Below are 12,488 nucleotides of genomic sequence, written 5' to 3'. Positions count from 1 at the left end.
TATTACACAGTTTTTATTTTCTTAGCATGAGTAAACATCTGACATGTGCCAAAAAGTTATTACTAGAGATGAGCGAACTTACAGTAAATTCGATTCATCATGAACTTCTCGGCTTGGCAGTTGATGACTTATCCTGCGTAAATTAGTTCAGCCTTCAGGTGCTCCGGTGGGCTGGAAAAGGTGGATACAGTCCTAGGAAAGAGTCTCCTAGGAAAGAGTCTTCTAGGACTGTATCCACCTTTTCCAGCCCACCGGAGCACCTGAAAGCTGAACTAATTTATGCAGGAAAAGTCATCAACTGCCGAGCCGAGAAGTTTGTGACAAATCTAATTTACTGTAAGTTCGCTCATCTCTAGTTATTACGCTCATAGCTATATGTCACAGTCCCCCTGAGGTATATCCCCACTGTAGTGTTAAAAGAGTCTAACCCAGCACATTCACTACACAATTTGCTAAGGATAGGCAATCAAAAAAAAAAATTATCAGAAAAACTCTTTTGATATCTTTCAGAATGGCTCACAATTTTTTCCTCATTTGTCTTTTTGAAGGTTGGGGATTACCAGAATTTAAAAACATTATGTCTACAGTATCTGGAATTGACCTAGGACCACCAAGATCACCACTATTCTCAAGATTCAAGCCAGAGCATTTAGAAAAAATCAGAGAAGAAATAAAGAAGATAGATCTTATATGAGAACATAAATTGGTATAACCAACCTATGTATTTGATTATGACCAGCAAGTTGCTGAGATGTTTGGTGGATCTACTTTGTTGTTCACCAAGTGACATACAGTGCAACCATCTTCTCAGGCGCTGAAAGAGAACCCTCAAGCCTACATCCATGTTTACCTTTCTAATAACTGTAATCTGAAACTAACCCGATCCTGTTGTATAAGTGGCGTAGCCCAGGTTGGCATCACCCGGACAGGGCAGACCACCATAAAGACTTCTTCCAACCTCCCCACCACCACTAATACCACCCCAGCTTTGCCACTATGTTGTAGTATTGTTGAATTACTTGCCTAATTTTATAAAGAAGAAATGCCTTAAGGTTCTAATAAGTGTCCCATTCTTATATATGCTTGATGTTCACCACTTTTGCTACAAATACATATCTAAAACCTTTTAAACAGCAAGAATGAAAATGTTTTTTATTAAAACTTTCTCCTAAAGTAGAATTTTTTTTCCAACTATTTTAAAGGAAATCTGTCAGCAGTATCCCCTGCATTAAACCTGTCACACAGGCTTGTAGTGCGGGTGATTCTGATCAAAACAATGCTCACAGCATCCAGATTCGCCCAGCCGTTCCACTGCAATTCACCTTTGTCTTATGCAAATGAGGGTCTTGTGGCATGGGCGGAGCTCCGAACCGAGCTAGGGGCACGCTGATGTCATCTTCGCCGTGCGGGTGCTCTGCCCGGCTAATCAATATTCATAACCCCCCCTCCCTGCTCTTGCGCCCCGTGTTAGAATAGAGGAAAACTTTACATCACCCGCCCGACTAAGATGATGTCAGCGTGCCCCTACCTTGGTTCGGAGCTCTGCCCATGCCCCAAGGCCCTCATTTGCATAAAGAGAAAAAGGCGAATCTGGACGCCGTAAAGGCGAATCTGGACGCCGTGAGTATCGTTTTGACCTGCATCACCCGCACTACAAGCCTGTGTGACAAGATTAGTGCGAGTGATACTGCTGACAGATTTCCTTTTAAAGGGGTACTCCGGTGGAAATTGTTTTTATTTTTTTTTTTAAATCAACTGGCGCCAGAAAGTTAAACAGATTTGTAAATTACTTCTATTAAAAAATCTCAATCCTTCCAGTACTTATTAGCTGCTGAATACTAAAGAGGAAATAATTTTCTTTTTGGAACTCAGTGATCTCTGCTGATATCGCTGTCCATTTTAGGAACTGTCCAGAGCAGCATATGTTTGCTATGGGGATTTTCTCCTACTCTGGACAGTTCTTAAAATAACCAGAGATGTCAGCAGAGAGCACCGTGCTTGTGATTTAGCAGAGAGCTCTGTGTTCCAAAAAGAAAATAATTTCCTCTGTAGTATTCAGCAGCTAATAAGTACTGGAAGGATTGAGATTTTTAATAGAAGTAATTTACAAATCTGTTTAACTTTCTGGCACCAGTTGATTTTAAAAAAAATAAATAAAAATAAAAAACTGAGTACCCCTTTAAGGACCACTTGATCACCTAGGGGCAGCTATGAAAAATACAGAGCATAGAAAGAAAAGGAAAGGGACTGGAAATCATAATGGAAAAGCATCGGTTGAAAGGGAGAAGGATACTAAATACTGCCAATATTTGCTTTGTTACTATTTCCTGATAAACTAGGTGGCAGCAACACCTTTAGTCTGTAATGTCTTTCACCGCTCTTCACTCTCTAAGTCTTTGTCCACTAAAAAACACTTTTCTTACTATACTGTCATCACTAGGAAAACAAAAATATATCTACTTTTTTATGTCTCACATCTAAGATATGCTGCAGGATCAGTGCTAAATCTACAAGTTGACCCGTTTTTGTAAAAAAGATGGCATAATAAATCGATATTTTCAACCCTTGTTTGTTCTTTCTTTAAATATACTTATTTTTCTACATTAAAATGGTACTCCAGTGAAAAACTTTTTTTTAAATCAACTGGTGCCAGAAAGTTAAACAGATTTGTAAATTACTTCTATTAAAAAAATCTTAATCCTTCCTGTACTTATTAGCTGCTGAATACTACAGAGGAAATTTATTTTCTTTTTGGAACACAGAGCTCTCTGCTGACATCACGATCACAGTGCTCTCTGCTGACATCTCTGTCCATTTTAGGAACTGTCCAGAGTAAGGGTGTGTTCACACTACGTAATCTCCGCTCGCTGAATTCCGCGAGCGGAGATTCCGCCTGGCGGCCGCTGCCGAATTTACTTCGGCGCTAGGGCACGGGGCACTGAGCCGTCACCATTGATGGCTATGCAGTGCTCGTGGAATCCGCGCAAAGAATGAACATGTTCTTTCTTTGCGCGGAACAATTTCAGCCGTTTGAACGGCTCTTGCGGAGACCCATTCACACTAATGTTAAGTTCACACCGTGGAATTCCGCTCACGGAGTTCTGCAAGAATTCCGTAGTGTGAACATGGCCTAAAAGGAAATCCCCATAGCAAACAGCGGAATTCAGCGAGCGGAGATTCCGTAGTGTGAACGCACCCTTACTCTGGTCCAGCGGTCCGACCCTCCGCAATCTAAAACTTATCCCAATCATAGTAGAGGATAATTTGTACATCCCGCCATTCTCCTTTAAAGGGGTACTCCGCCCCTAGACATCTTATCCCCTATCCAAAGGATAGGGGATAAGATGTCAGATCGCCGGGGTCCCGCTGCTGGGGACCCAGGGGATCGCTGCTGCAGCACCCCGCTATCATTACTGCGCAGAGCGAGTTCGCTCTGCACGTAATGACGGGCAATACAGGGGCCAGAGCATCGTTACGTCACGGCTCCGCCCCTCGTGACATCATGGCCCGCCCCCGTCAATACACGTCTATGGGAAGGGAGTGTGGCGGTCGTCACGCCCCCTGCCATAGACTTGCATTAAGGGGACGGACCGTGACGTCATGAGGGGCGGAGTCATGTCACGCTGCTCCGGCCCCTGTATCGCCCGTCATTACGCACAGAGCGAACTCGCTCTGTGCAGTAATGATAGTGGGGTGCCGCAGCGGCGATCCCCGGGGTCCCCAGCAGTGGGACTGCGGCGATCTAACATCTTATCCCCTATCCTTTGGATAGGGGATAAGATGCCAGGGGCGGAGTACCCCTTTATCTTTCTATTGAAGATTTAAATAAATAAAAAAACATACCACCTGTTTTTTTTTTTTTTTTTTTTTTTTTTTTTAAACCAATAGATTTTCAAAAACTGCCACTAAGCTTAAAAATGCCACTGGAGGGTGAAAAAAATCAATTCAAAAATTGCCAAAAACTCAGGTGCCTGCAGTTAATGTGGACCTTGGGCTGCCGATAGACAATTTTTTTTTTTTGCATTTTTCTGGCCTAAAGAAGAAACGCAAAATAAAAAAAATGGGGGGGGGGGGGATAGGGGAAACCCTCCTTTGTTGCAGTTTTTGGTGTTTTTTTTTCTCAAACTATTGTGTATTAGTATAGGCATTTTTATGTAGCATTTTTCCCCCTGCATTACAAGTCATGGGATTCTTTTGTCATATGTTTTTCCCAGCGTTATGTTTCCACCCTAAAATTTGGAAAAAATACAAAAGCACACTGGCTGGCATTTATCATTGTAGGTGTAAGTGAAGCATTTTTCTACACCTTTTTTTTGTGTGCTGGTAATGTGCAGGAGCACCAAATTTATTAAATTGTCACAGAGCATTTGATAAATTTTGTGCAGGTCACATTTATGAAGTTTCACTCTTCACATACACCAAAAAGCTAAGTCTGGGCTGTTGTAGTTTTAGGGACTTTTCAGTGGCTTTGCGCCTTTTCACAAAAAGGTGCAGTTCATAAAACCCTTCCATATCATGCGTATTGCCAAAATCAGTGGATATCAACTCAAAATCAGCAGAAATGTGTAAAGCAAAAGGCACAAAAAAGTGCAAATAAACCCTGCTTGCGACTTTTCTAGACACATAAAACAGTCTAAAGACAATGATAAATGGTAGCTGCTGTGATTTAGAAAAAATGAAAAATAGGGGAAAATCTGCCCAAAAAAATAATAATCGCTATGTAGATATGATGATTCATATTTCCACACTGACTCCCCTCTAAAATTTGTCCACAGCGCTTTTGCAAAAACAACCACCACAGGCGAGTATGCGAAGTGTACAAAGTCGAATGCCAGGAAGACACAAATTGCGCAAGTATTTTGGTCGTGTGACATGTGATTGGCTTTTGCACGTCCCATGTTGTTGTATCACCTCAGCCGGTGTTTTGAAGTCAGCGTGCCTCCAGCTGTTGGAAAACTACAACTCCCTGCATGCTTGAGGCTTTCTGCTGCCTATGGGTAACTGCACAGGTTTTGATAAATCTCCCCCATTTTGTTGACAGACACTAATGCAGAGAAATGTGTGTATTTCCCCTCCCTCCACCCTACAGTTTCTCTTCTTTCTCTCTATACCAGTGTTTCCTAACCAGGGTGTCTCCAGCTGTTGCAAAACAACTCTCCTTTGGCTGTCTGGGCATGCTGGGAGATGTAGTTTTGCAACGACTGGAGGCACCCCAGTTGGAAAACACTGCCTCATGCACATTTTTGATGATTGACTAGAATGCGAGTTGATAGGTTGCTAAGGGCAACTGCACTGGTTTTCCTTTGCACTTGTTTTTGTATGGAAAAGCATACAAAGAACACATTGCTGGTTGAACATACACATCTTTCCATTTATTCCCAGGGATGCCCCATTTCAACATGGCGCTAAGCGTTCAACCGTTTCCTGTGGGGGGCGGAAAAAACTACAGCTTCCGGTTTTGGTTTCCTTTCTGATTGGTTTAGGCAGAATCGCGCATGCGCAGATATCTCGTACGTGGCTGCGTGTGATCCCCGCGCGGACATTTTGTGCTTGCTTGTATTGTGACCAGAGGCCTGCGGTACGGAGGCGAGGAACACCGGGTAAGTAACGCGCCGTGTATATATCGTGCGATACAATACTTCCTAGTCTGTTCTATGTCGCGATTTCAGGATGGGGTATCGTATGGGCAGTATGTATAGTAGATGTGACGCATCTGCCCGTGATGCTCCTGCACTGTATATTGTCCTGAGGCTGAATGGACACTATTGTTCCTTATCAGCCACCTCATGCTCGGGAGGAGGAACTGAGCAGCTGCTATAGCACAGTGTGTCTCCAGCTGTTGCAAAACTACAACTCCCAGCATGCCCGGACAGCCAATGGCTGTCTGGGCATGCTGGGAGTTGTAGTTTTGCAACAGCTGGAGACACACTGGATGAGAAACTCTGTACTACAGGAATATCCCATATAATGTCTCATGTAATGTGAGGGGAAACTTATCACTGGGCTGGATTTACTATTGTGTTGCGCTCTGGTTATATCCGGTCATGCGCCCAAATTGTGAGGTACATAACCCCTTAAAGGGGTACTCCGGTGGAAAACTTTTTTTTTTTTTTTTTTATATTTTTTTTTCAATCAACTGGTGCCAGAAAGTTAAACAGATTTCTAAATTAGAGGAACTGTAAAAATATAAAAGGAGTACTCCGGCGCGCACTTTTCTCATGTTATCCCGTCCGGGCTGCAAAATAAAAGAAAACAAACTCTCTCTTACCTGCCAATGAGCCCCCGGAGCTCCGGTACAGGTGTTCGATCCCCGTGCTGTATTCTTCTTCCTGTTAGCCCGACACGTCACACGGAGCTTCAGCCTATCAACGGCCGAGGCGGGACATCGTTGCGGCCCGTGATAGGCTGAAGCTCCGTGTGACGTGCCGGGCTAACAGGAAGTAAGAAGAATACAGCCCGGGGACCGAACACCTGTACCGGAGCTCCGGGGACTCGTTGGCAGGTAAGAGAAAGTTTTTCTTTTATTTTGCAGCCCGGACGGGATAACATGAGAAAAGTGCTCGCCGGAGTACTCCTTTAACCCCACACCTCAAAGATCTCACCATACCAGATTGTACACAATAATAATTGGGGACAACGGCCCTCATTTACTATTGCAGACCCGAGATGTTTTGTCGGGTTGTGCGCCAGATTCGGTCGCATTGCGCCAGAAATTCTGTCTGCGTTAGAATCGAAAATAACCCCGACTCTCTCCATTTTGCTAAGAAAACCCGAAAAAGGGGCGTGGCAGTCGGGGGTGTGGTCTCAGAAAAGGGGTGTGTTCCCGACATTTTCACAAAATCCCAACATATTTACTAAGGTTTCCACAGAAAATGTGGTGGATTTGAGCTGAGGGAAACCCGACGGGTGTTTAAAAAAATAAAATAAATAAATAAATAAAGTATAGGGAAACCTTAGTAAATACCGTGGAAAATAAATTGGAGGGAATTAAAACCCACAAAGAAACCTACACAACACTCTTAGTAAATGAGGGCCACTGTTTGAAAAAAGTCATAGAATTTATTAAACAAATAAATAAATTATATGACTTTTTTTCAAACACATTGGGGGAGATTTATCAATGCTTGTGAAGAGGGAAAGTTGCACATTGCAACCAATCAGATTGCTTCTTTCATTTTGTAAAGTTCTTGTTAAAAATGAAAGAAGCGATCTGATTGGTTGCTATGGGCAACTGGGCAACTTTTCCTCTGGACAGGTTTTGATAAATTTCCCCCATTGTCTCCAATTATTATTGGGTACCATCTGGTATGGGGAGATCCTTTACAGTTCATCTAAACTTTTGGTCGGTGGGGATCGATCTTTTAACCACTTATACCTCGGATCCTCGGTTGTGAGCTGCACACTTATATGCTTAAGATTGGTAAATTGCTTCAATTAAAAAAATCTTTACCCTTCCTTTACTTTTTAGCAGCTGTATGCTATAGAGGAAATTCTTTTCTTTTTGAATTTCTTTTTTGTCTTGTCCACAGTGCTCTCTGCTGACACCTCCTGTCCGTGTCAGGAACTGTCCCGAGCAGGAGAAAGTCCCCGTAGCAAACCTCTCCTGCTCTGGACAGTTCCTGACATGGACAGAGGTGTCAGCAGAGAGCACTGTGGACAAGAGAAAAAAAGAAATTCAAAAAGAAAACAATTTGTAGCATACAGCAGCTAAAAAGTACTGGAAGGGTACTATAGAGTGTCTTTCCCTGCACAGCCTTGATAGGGGCCAGATGCGTTTACCAGCCCGACCAGGCAGTCAGAGGGGGCGCTGTGCAGAGAAAACTGGAGGAGCCACGGATCTGAATAATCATGTTCACCCCTCGTTCTCAGGATTGTGGGGTTACATGAGTTAACGGGATGGCTTATGTTAGCGATATGTTATCACTTTATAATGGAGTATTGATAATATGGGTCTGTGTTCCAGGTCACAAAGTCTCTGTACAACCATGGCTGACGTAAAGAATTTTTTATATGCTTGGTGCGGGAAGAAGAAAGTCACTCCAAACTATGAGATCCGTTCAGCAGGAAATAAGTTGCGGCAGAAGTTTGTATGTGAGGTAAAGTATTTCTATTGGTTCTATAGAACTGAATGGAAACATAGGGAAAGTGATGCTGGAACTGATCCCATTGTTATCAAGAGGACAATTTACAGCAGTGTTTCTCAACCAGGGTGCCTCCAGCTGTTGCAAAACTACAACTCCCAGCATGCCCGGACAGCCGAAGGCTGTCCGGGCATGCTGGGAGTTGTAGTTTTGCAACAGCTGGAGGCAACCTGGTTGAGAAACTCTGATCTAATATGTATGAGCATGTACAGATAAGAGATAGAAAAAGAAAAGTGTAATGTGCATTTGGCTGTCCGGGCATGCTGGGAGTTGTAGTTTTGCAGCAGCTGGAGGCACACTGATTTACATAGTCTGGTGTCTGAGGGGCGCTGTACCTGCTTGATGGAACCTCTTACAACTAGCTTCTACTCATGTTCATAGCAGCCCTATAGAACTTCTGTATATCCTAGATATAGATTGATGGGATTAGTGATCTTTAGCCTGCTGCTTTCCTCCTACAACTCCCAGCATGTCCTGCCAGCCGTATGCTGGGCATTAGCTTTTCAACAGCTGGAGAGCCACAGCACGGAGATTACAGAATATATATTATTAATGCACCAATGGACATTTGCACAAGTACAAATACTTGCGCAAATGTCCCGATACCTAGCCTTACTTGTTTCTTTTAGAACAAAGTTCATAACTTACCTGCAGGTTCTCACCATGCTGCATCTCTTCACTGATCTGTCTACTATTCTAGCAATGCTCTGCCGTTGGCTGTTGTCCTTTCTTATCACAACCTATGACTCCTGTGTGCTGCATTGTTACAGACTCTTCAGTCGGCCATACAAGTGAGATAAATGCTGGTGGGAGCCATTACAGTCTGGTTGTAGACTGCTTTGTCTTGCTTCATCAGTAGGTTTCTTTTATGCTGCTGGTTTAGTGCATAGCAGAAACCATAGCGTTGTAGTTCCACCAACGTTCATCTGCTAAACCTTGTGAAACATTACAGTAGCCAGAAGGGAATGACAGTGAGCATACCCTTAAAGGGTTATTCCAGCCAAATACATCTTATCCCCTATCCAAAGGATAGGGGATAAGATTTCTGATCACAGGGGGCCCGACTCTGGGACACCCTGCGATGCCAATGCAGCACCCGCACCTTTTTGTTTCCAGGACGCCCCCTCCCATAGACATGAACTCCAGTCCTGGAAACGGGTTTCTGAGACTGGAGACGCAGGCCTGCGTAGAATGCGGCTGCTGCACGGAGATCGCGGGGGTATTTGGCTGATATACCCCTTTAGGGTACGTTCACACGTGCAGATTTTTTAGCGGATTTTCCGCTGCGTATTTGAAAGTGGGCGGGCTCTTCTCGGCTGTCCGCAGCAGATTTTCCGCAACGGAATGTACACTGCTGAAAATTCACAGCAAGCCCCATTGAAGTCTGTAGGGACTGTGGCGGATTTTCCACCGCGGAAAATCTGCTGCGGACAGCCGAGAAGAGCCTGCCCACTTTCAAATACACTGCTGAAAACCCGCAAAAAAAATCTGCGTGTGTGAATGTACCCTTTGGGTACGTTCACACTTACGCAGATTTGATGCACGTGATTTGATGCAAAGAATTTTCTGCTGCACATTTCAGTGTAAACTATGACTGAGCACAGCTTCTAATCAGCAGTAACAAATCCTGCGCATCAAATCTGCACAGGATCCTGTACGTGTGAACGTACCCTTAATATGGGTTTATATAAAAAAAAAAAACTTTGTACAGTTCTTGCGAAGCATTCAGCTCAGATCCTCGAGGTCTGGCTGCAGCCAGTTTGATCTATTTTGTTCATTATTTTTTTTTTTTTCCCCTAATAGGTTCGTGTGGATGGCTACAACTTCATGGGAATGGGAAATTCTACAAACAAGAAGGATGCTCAGAGTAATGCAGCTCGTGACTTTGTGAACTACCTAGTTAGAATGGGAGAGATCAGGAGTGATGAAGTCCCGGCACTTGGGGTAGGTGATTTCTAAATGAAAAAGTTTGAAATAATGTATATAAAGATCAAGAAAACTTTAGCACAAGATGTATAGGATCTTATGTTAATGTTTAAAAGGTGCCCACGTCTTCAAAAAGCTTGTTTAGTTAGACCCAGACAGGTGACTAAAATGAGCTGGGAGAAGTGAGCTGGGACACTGTATCTGTTAGCTGGGCTGTTCTATAGACTTACATTATGAGACTGATAATATAGGAGCCAGGAAATAAGACTTCTCCCAGCTCATTCTCGAACACTTAGACCCTGTCCAGTCAAAACGTTTGTCCCTGTAATGCTTGAATTTATTTTTTTTAAACTCTGTGATTTAAAAAAAAAAAAAAAAAAAAAAGTTGTTAAAGGGAAATGATAAATGCACCGAATGCCAGGGTTGCAGGTTGGATAAACTTAATGTGGCAGCGAGTTTTCCTTTAGTTTTGTACATATAACAATAGAAACTGAATAAAAATTTTTGATTAAAAAAAAGTAATGTTAAGGAAATGAGTCATGACTTGCTTCAATAATTAGAATGCGTTTTTTACCTTCATTTTGTTGCCTAGGCTGGACAGTCAGATTCAACAGATGGATTTCAAGAAGGGAACAATGATGGATTAGATGTCCCCATAGGAGGGCCGTTGCCACCACACTTGGCCTTAAAGGCAGAAGGTGCAGGTTAGTGTCAGTAATGGCAGCACGAGCCCTGAGTCAGGGAATATGTTCTACTTGTGTTTTTGTATTTCATCATTTAATGTGCATATACAAGTTTATGGCTGTTTATTGGAAATGACAGAAAATCTTCGTACATAATCTTTATTTCTCTATCGGCTCCCACACACAGACCGTGGGTGTATCTTGCTGTCTGTAGGAGGTGTGACACTATGGTAATAAAAAAAATCAGCTCCTCCCAGCAGGATATATCCACCTTCAGGCTCTGAGCTAGTCAGTTTAAGCTTGGTGTCTGAAGGAGGTGGACTGGTCTGGGCTATCCAGACCAGGTCTTTTGTTTTCCTAGTATAGGGACGTGTTAGTTTTTTTTTTTTTTTTTATTCCTTTTTCTTTCTTTTTTCAGGTGGGGACTCGGGGGCTGCGGTTCCCTGTTTCCCCATTGCGAGTAAGGGGGCACAGACAATGCGTATATGCGCTGTTAACCCCCCCTTGCTAACAGTCAGCGCCTGGGTGGTACCTCATGGGTCCGGGTCGCCCTATGTCTCTGCTCACCTCGCTCGCGCATAGCAGCCAGGTGTGATGCAGGGATGAAAAGCTGACTGAAGACTTCACTGAAGACTCCATTAGGTAAGTTCTTCTGACTGAGGGAAGTACCTTTTTCCACAGGTACAGCCTTGCAACCTCTGGAGACCCCCCTGTTTTGGCCCATCTCAGTTTTTGGGGCTTTTTTAACGGGCTGCATTTGCTGGGGGAGCAGTTTCACTAAGGGGGCATATATTACAAACATTTCTTTGTGTGTGTGGTGTGTGTTATTTGGGACACTACTTAGCGCCTCATGTGCGGCTGTCAGTGCCGGCTTATATCTTCACATCGCCTTATACGCGGCTTGCAGCCGCGACGCTGTTATGAGCTGGCTCAGTTTTACTTTCATTTCGTCGGCAGAGGCTGCCGATGCTCTGGCCGCCCGCTCTGTTCCCCCGAGCACATATACAGTCAGATGGGCGCTCGGGACAAGGAGCGGCGACACTTCTTCCTCGACGCTTGTAGTTCCGCCCATTGACCGGGGGGAGCTCTCAGAGGCGCGAAGCAGCACCCAATCAGCGCCGTGGGCGCGATTTTCTGTGTTTAGGGGTCATTTACTTCGTGCCTTGCTCCAAGCACGCCCCTCCCTCCCTATTGGCTGGAATTATGAGTCTAGCTAGCTGCACGGAGCAATGTCTCCTCACTGCAGCTGACGGGACACAGATCTGGGTGAAAAAGTGCCTGTCTTCTCCTTTTTGCCCCATTATGTCCGTACCTAGGGCTGTTCATCCCTCTAAACAGAAACCTGGGAATTTAGTGACTTACTATACCTGTAAGCACTGTAATACCAAGATGCCTTGCTCCGCTGAGCCCGCTTGCTCTGCCTGCTCCCCCAGACCCCCTGATGCACCTTCGGTCCCGGTGGGTTCATCCGCTCCTTCAGCCTGGGTTTCTTCCCTGACCCAGTGTATGGCTGACTTGTCCCAAGTCTCCCGTTCAGTGGCTGAGTCCCCACGCAAAATGGTGTCCGCTTTGAAGGGGTCATCCCGGCGCAGGACCTCTGAGAGGTCCCGCTCTTCGTCCCCTCGTACCTCACGCTCTCACAAGCGTGCTAGGGGTGCCTCGTCTGACTCTTCCATTGAGTTTTCGGATAGACGTGTGCGTTCCCCTCGCGGATCCCGCCCCTCCCTATCATCTGGGC

General features: G+C 44.4%; 2 protein-coding genes across 3 annotated transcripts in view; both read left to right on the top strand.

The window, feature by feature from the left end:
* The window catches only part of NPL (N-acetylneuraminate pyruvate lyase), a 48,105-nt gene extending 46,848 nt beyond the window's left edge, over positions 1-1,257 (top strand). Inside the window, exon 12 of one of the 2 annotated variants that reach the window (XM_056531889.1) lies at positions 549-1,257. In XM_056531889.1, the coding sequence (XP_056387864.1) occupies positions 549-694 (146 nt within the window). In that variant the 3' untranslated portion in view covers positions 695-1,257. The remainder of the gene's footprint in view (positions 1-548) is intronic. The other variant, XM_056531890.1, reaches the window with a different exon arrangement.
* Positions 1,258-5,466: 4,209 nt separating this feature from the next.
* DHX9 (DExH-box helicase 9) overlaps positions 5,467-12,488 on the top strand; it is a 43,798-nt gene continuing 36,776 nt past the window's right edge. Inside the window, exons 1-4 of the mRNA XM_056531887.1 lie at positions 5,467-5,600; positions 7,964-8,096; positions 9,945-10,085; positions 10,660-10,771. Coding sequence (XP_056387862.1) covers positions 7,986-8,096; positions 9,945-10,085; positions 10,660-10,771 — 364 coding nt within the window. The 5' untranslated portion in view covers positions 5,467-5,600; positions 7,964-7,985. The remainder of the gene's footprint in view (positions 5,601-7,963; positions 8,097-9,944; positions 10,086-10,659; positions 10,772-12,488) is intronic.

The sequence above is a fragment of the Hyla sarda genome, chromosome 7 (genome assembly GCF_029499605.1).
Source record: "Hyla sarda isolate aHylSar1 chromosome 7, aHylSar1.hap1, whole genome shotgun sequence".
Taxonomy (NCBI): domain Eukaryota; kingdom Metazoa; phylum Chordata; class Amphibia; order Anura; family Hylidae; genus Hyla; species Hyla sarda.
This window is presented reverse-complemented; position numbering and strand designations above follow the sequence as displayed.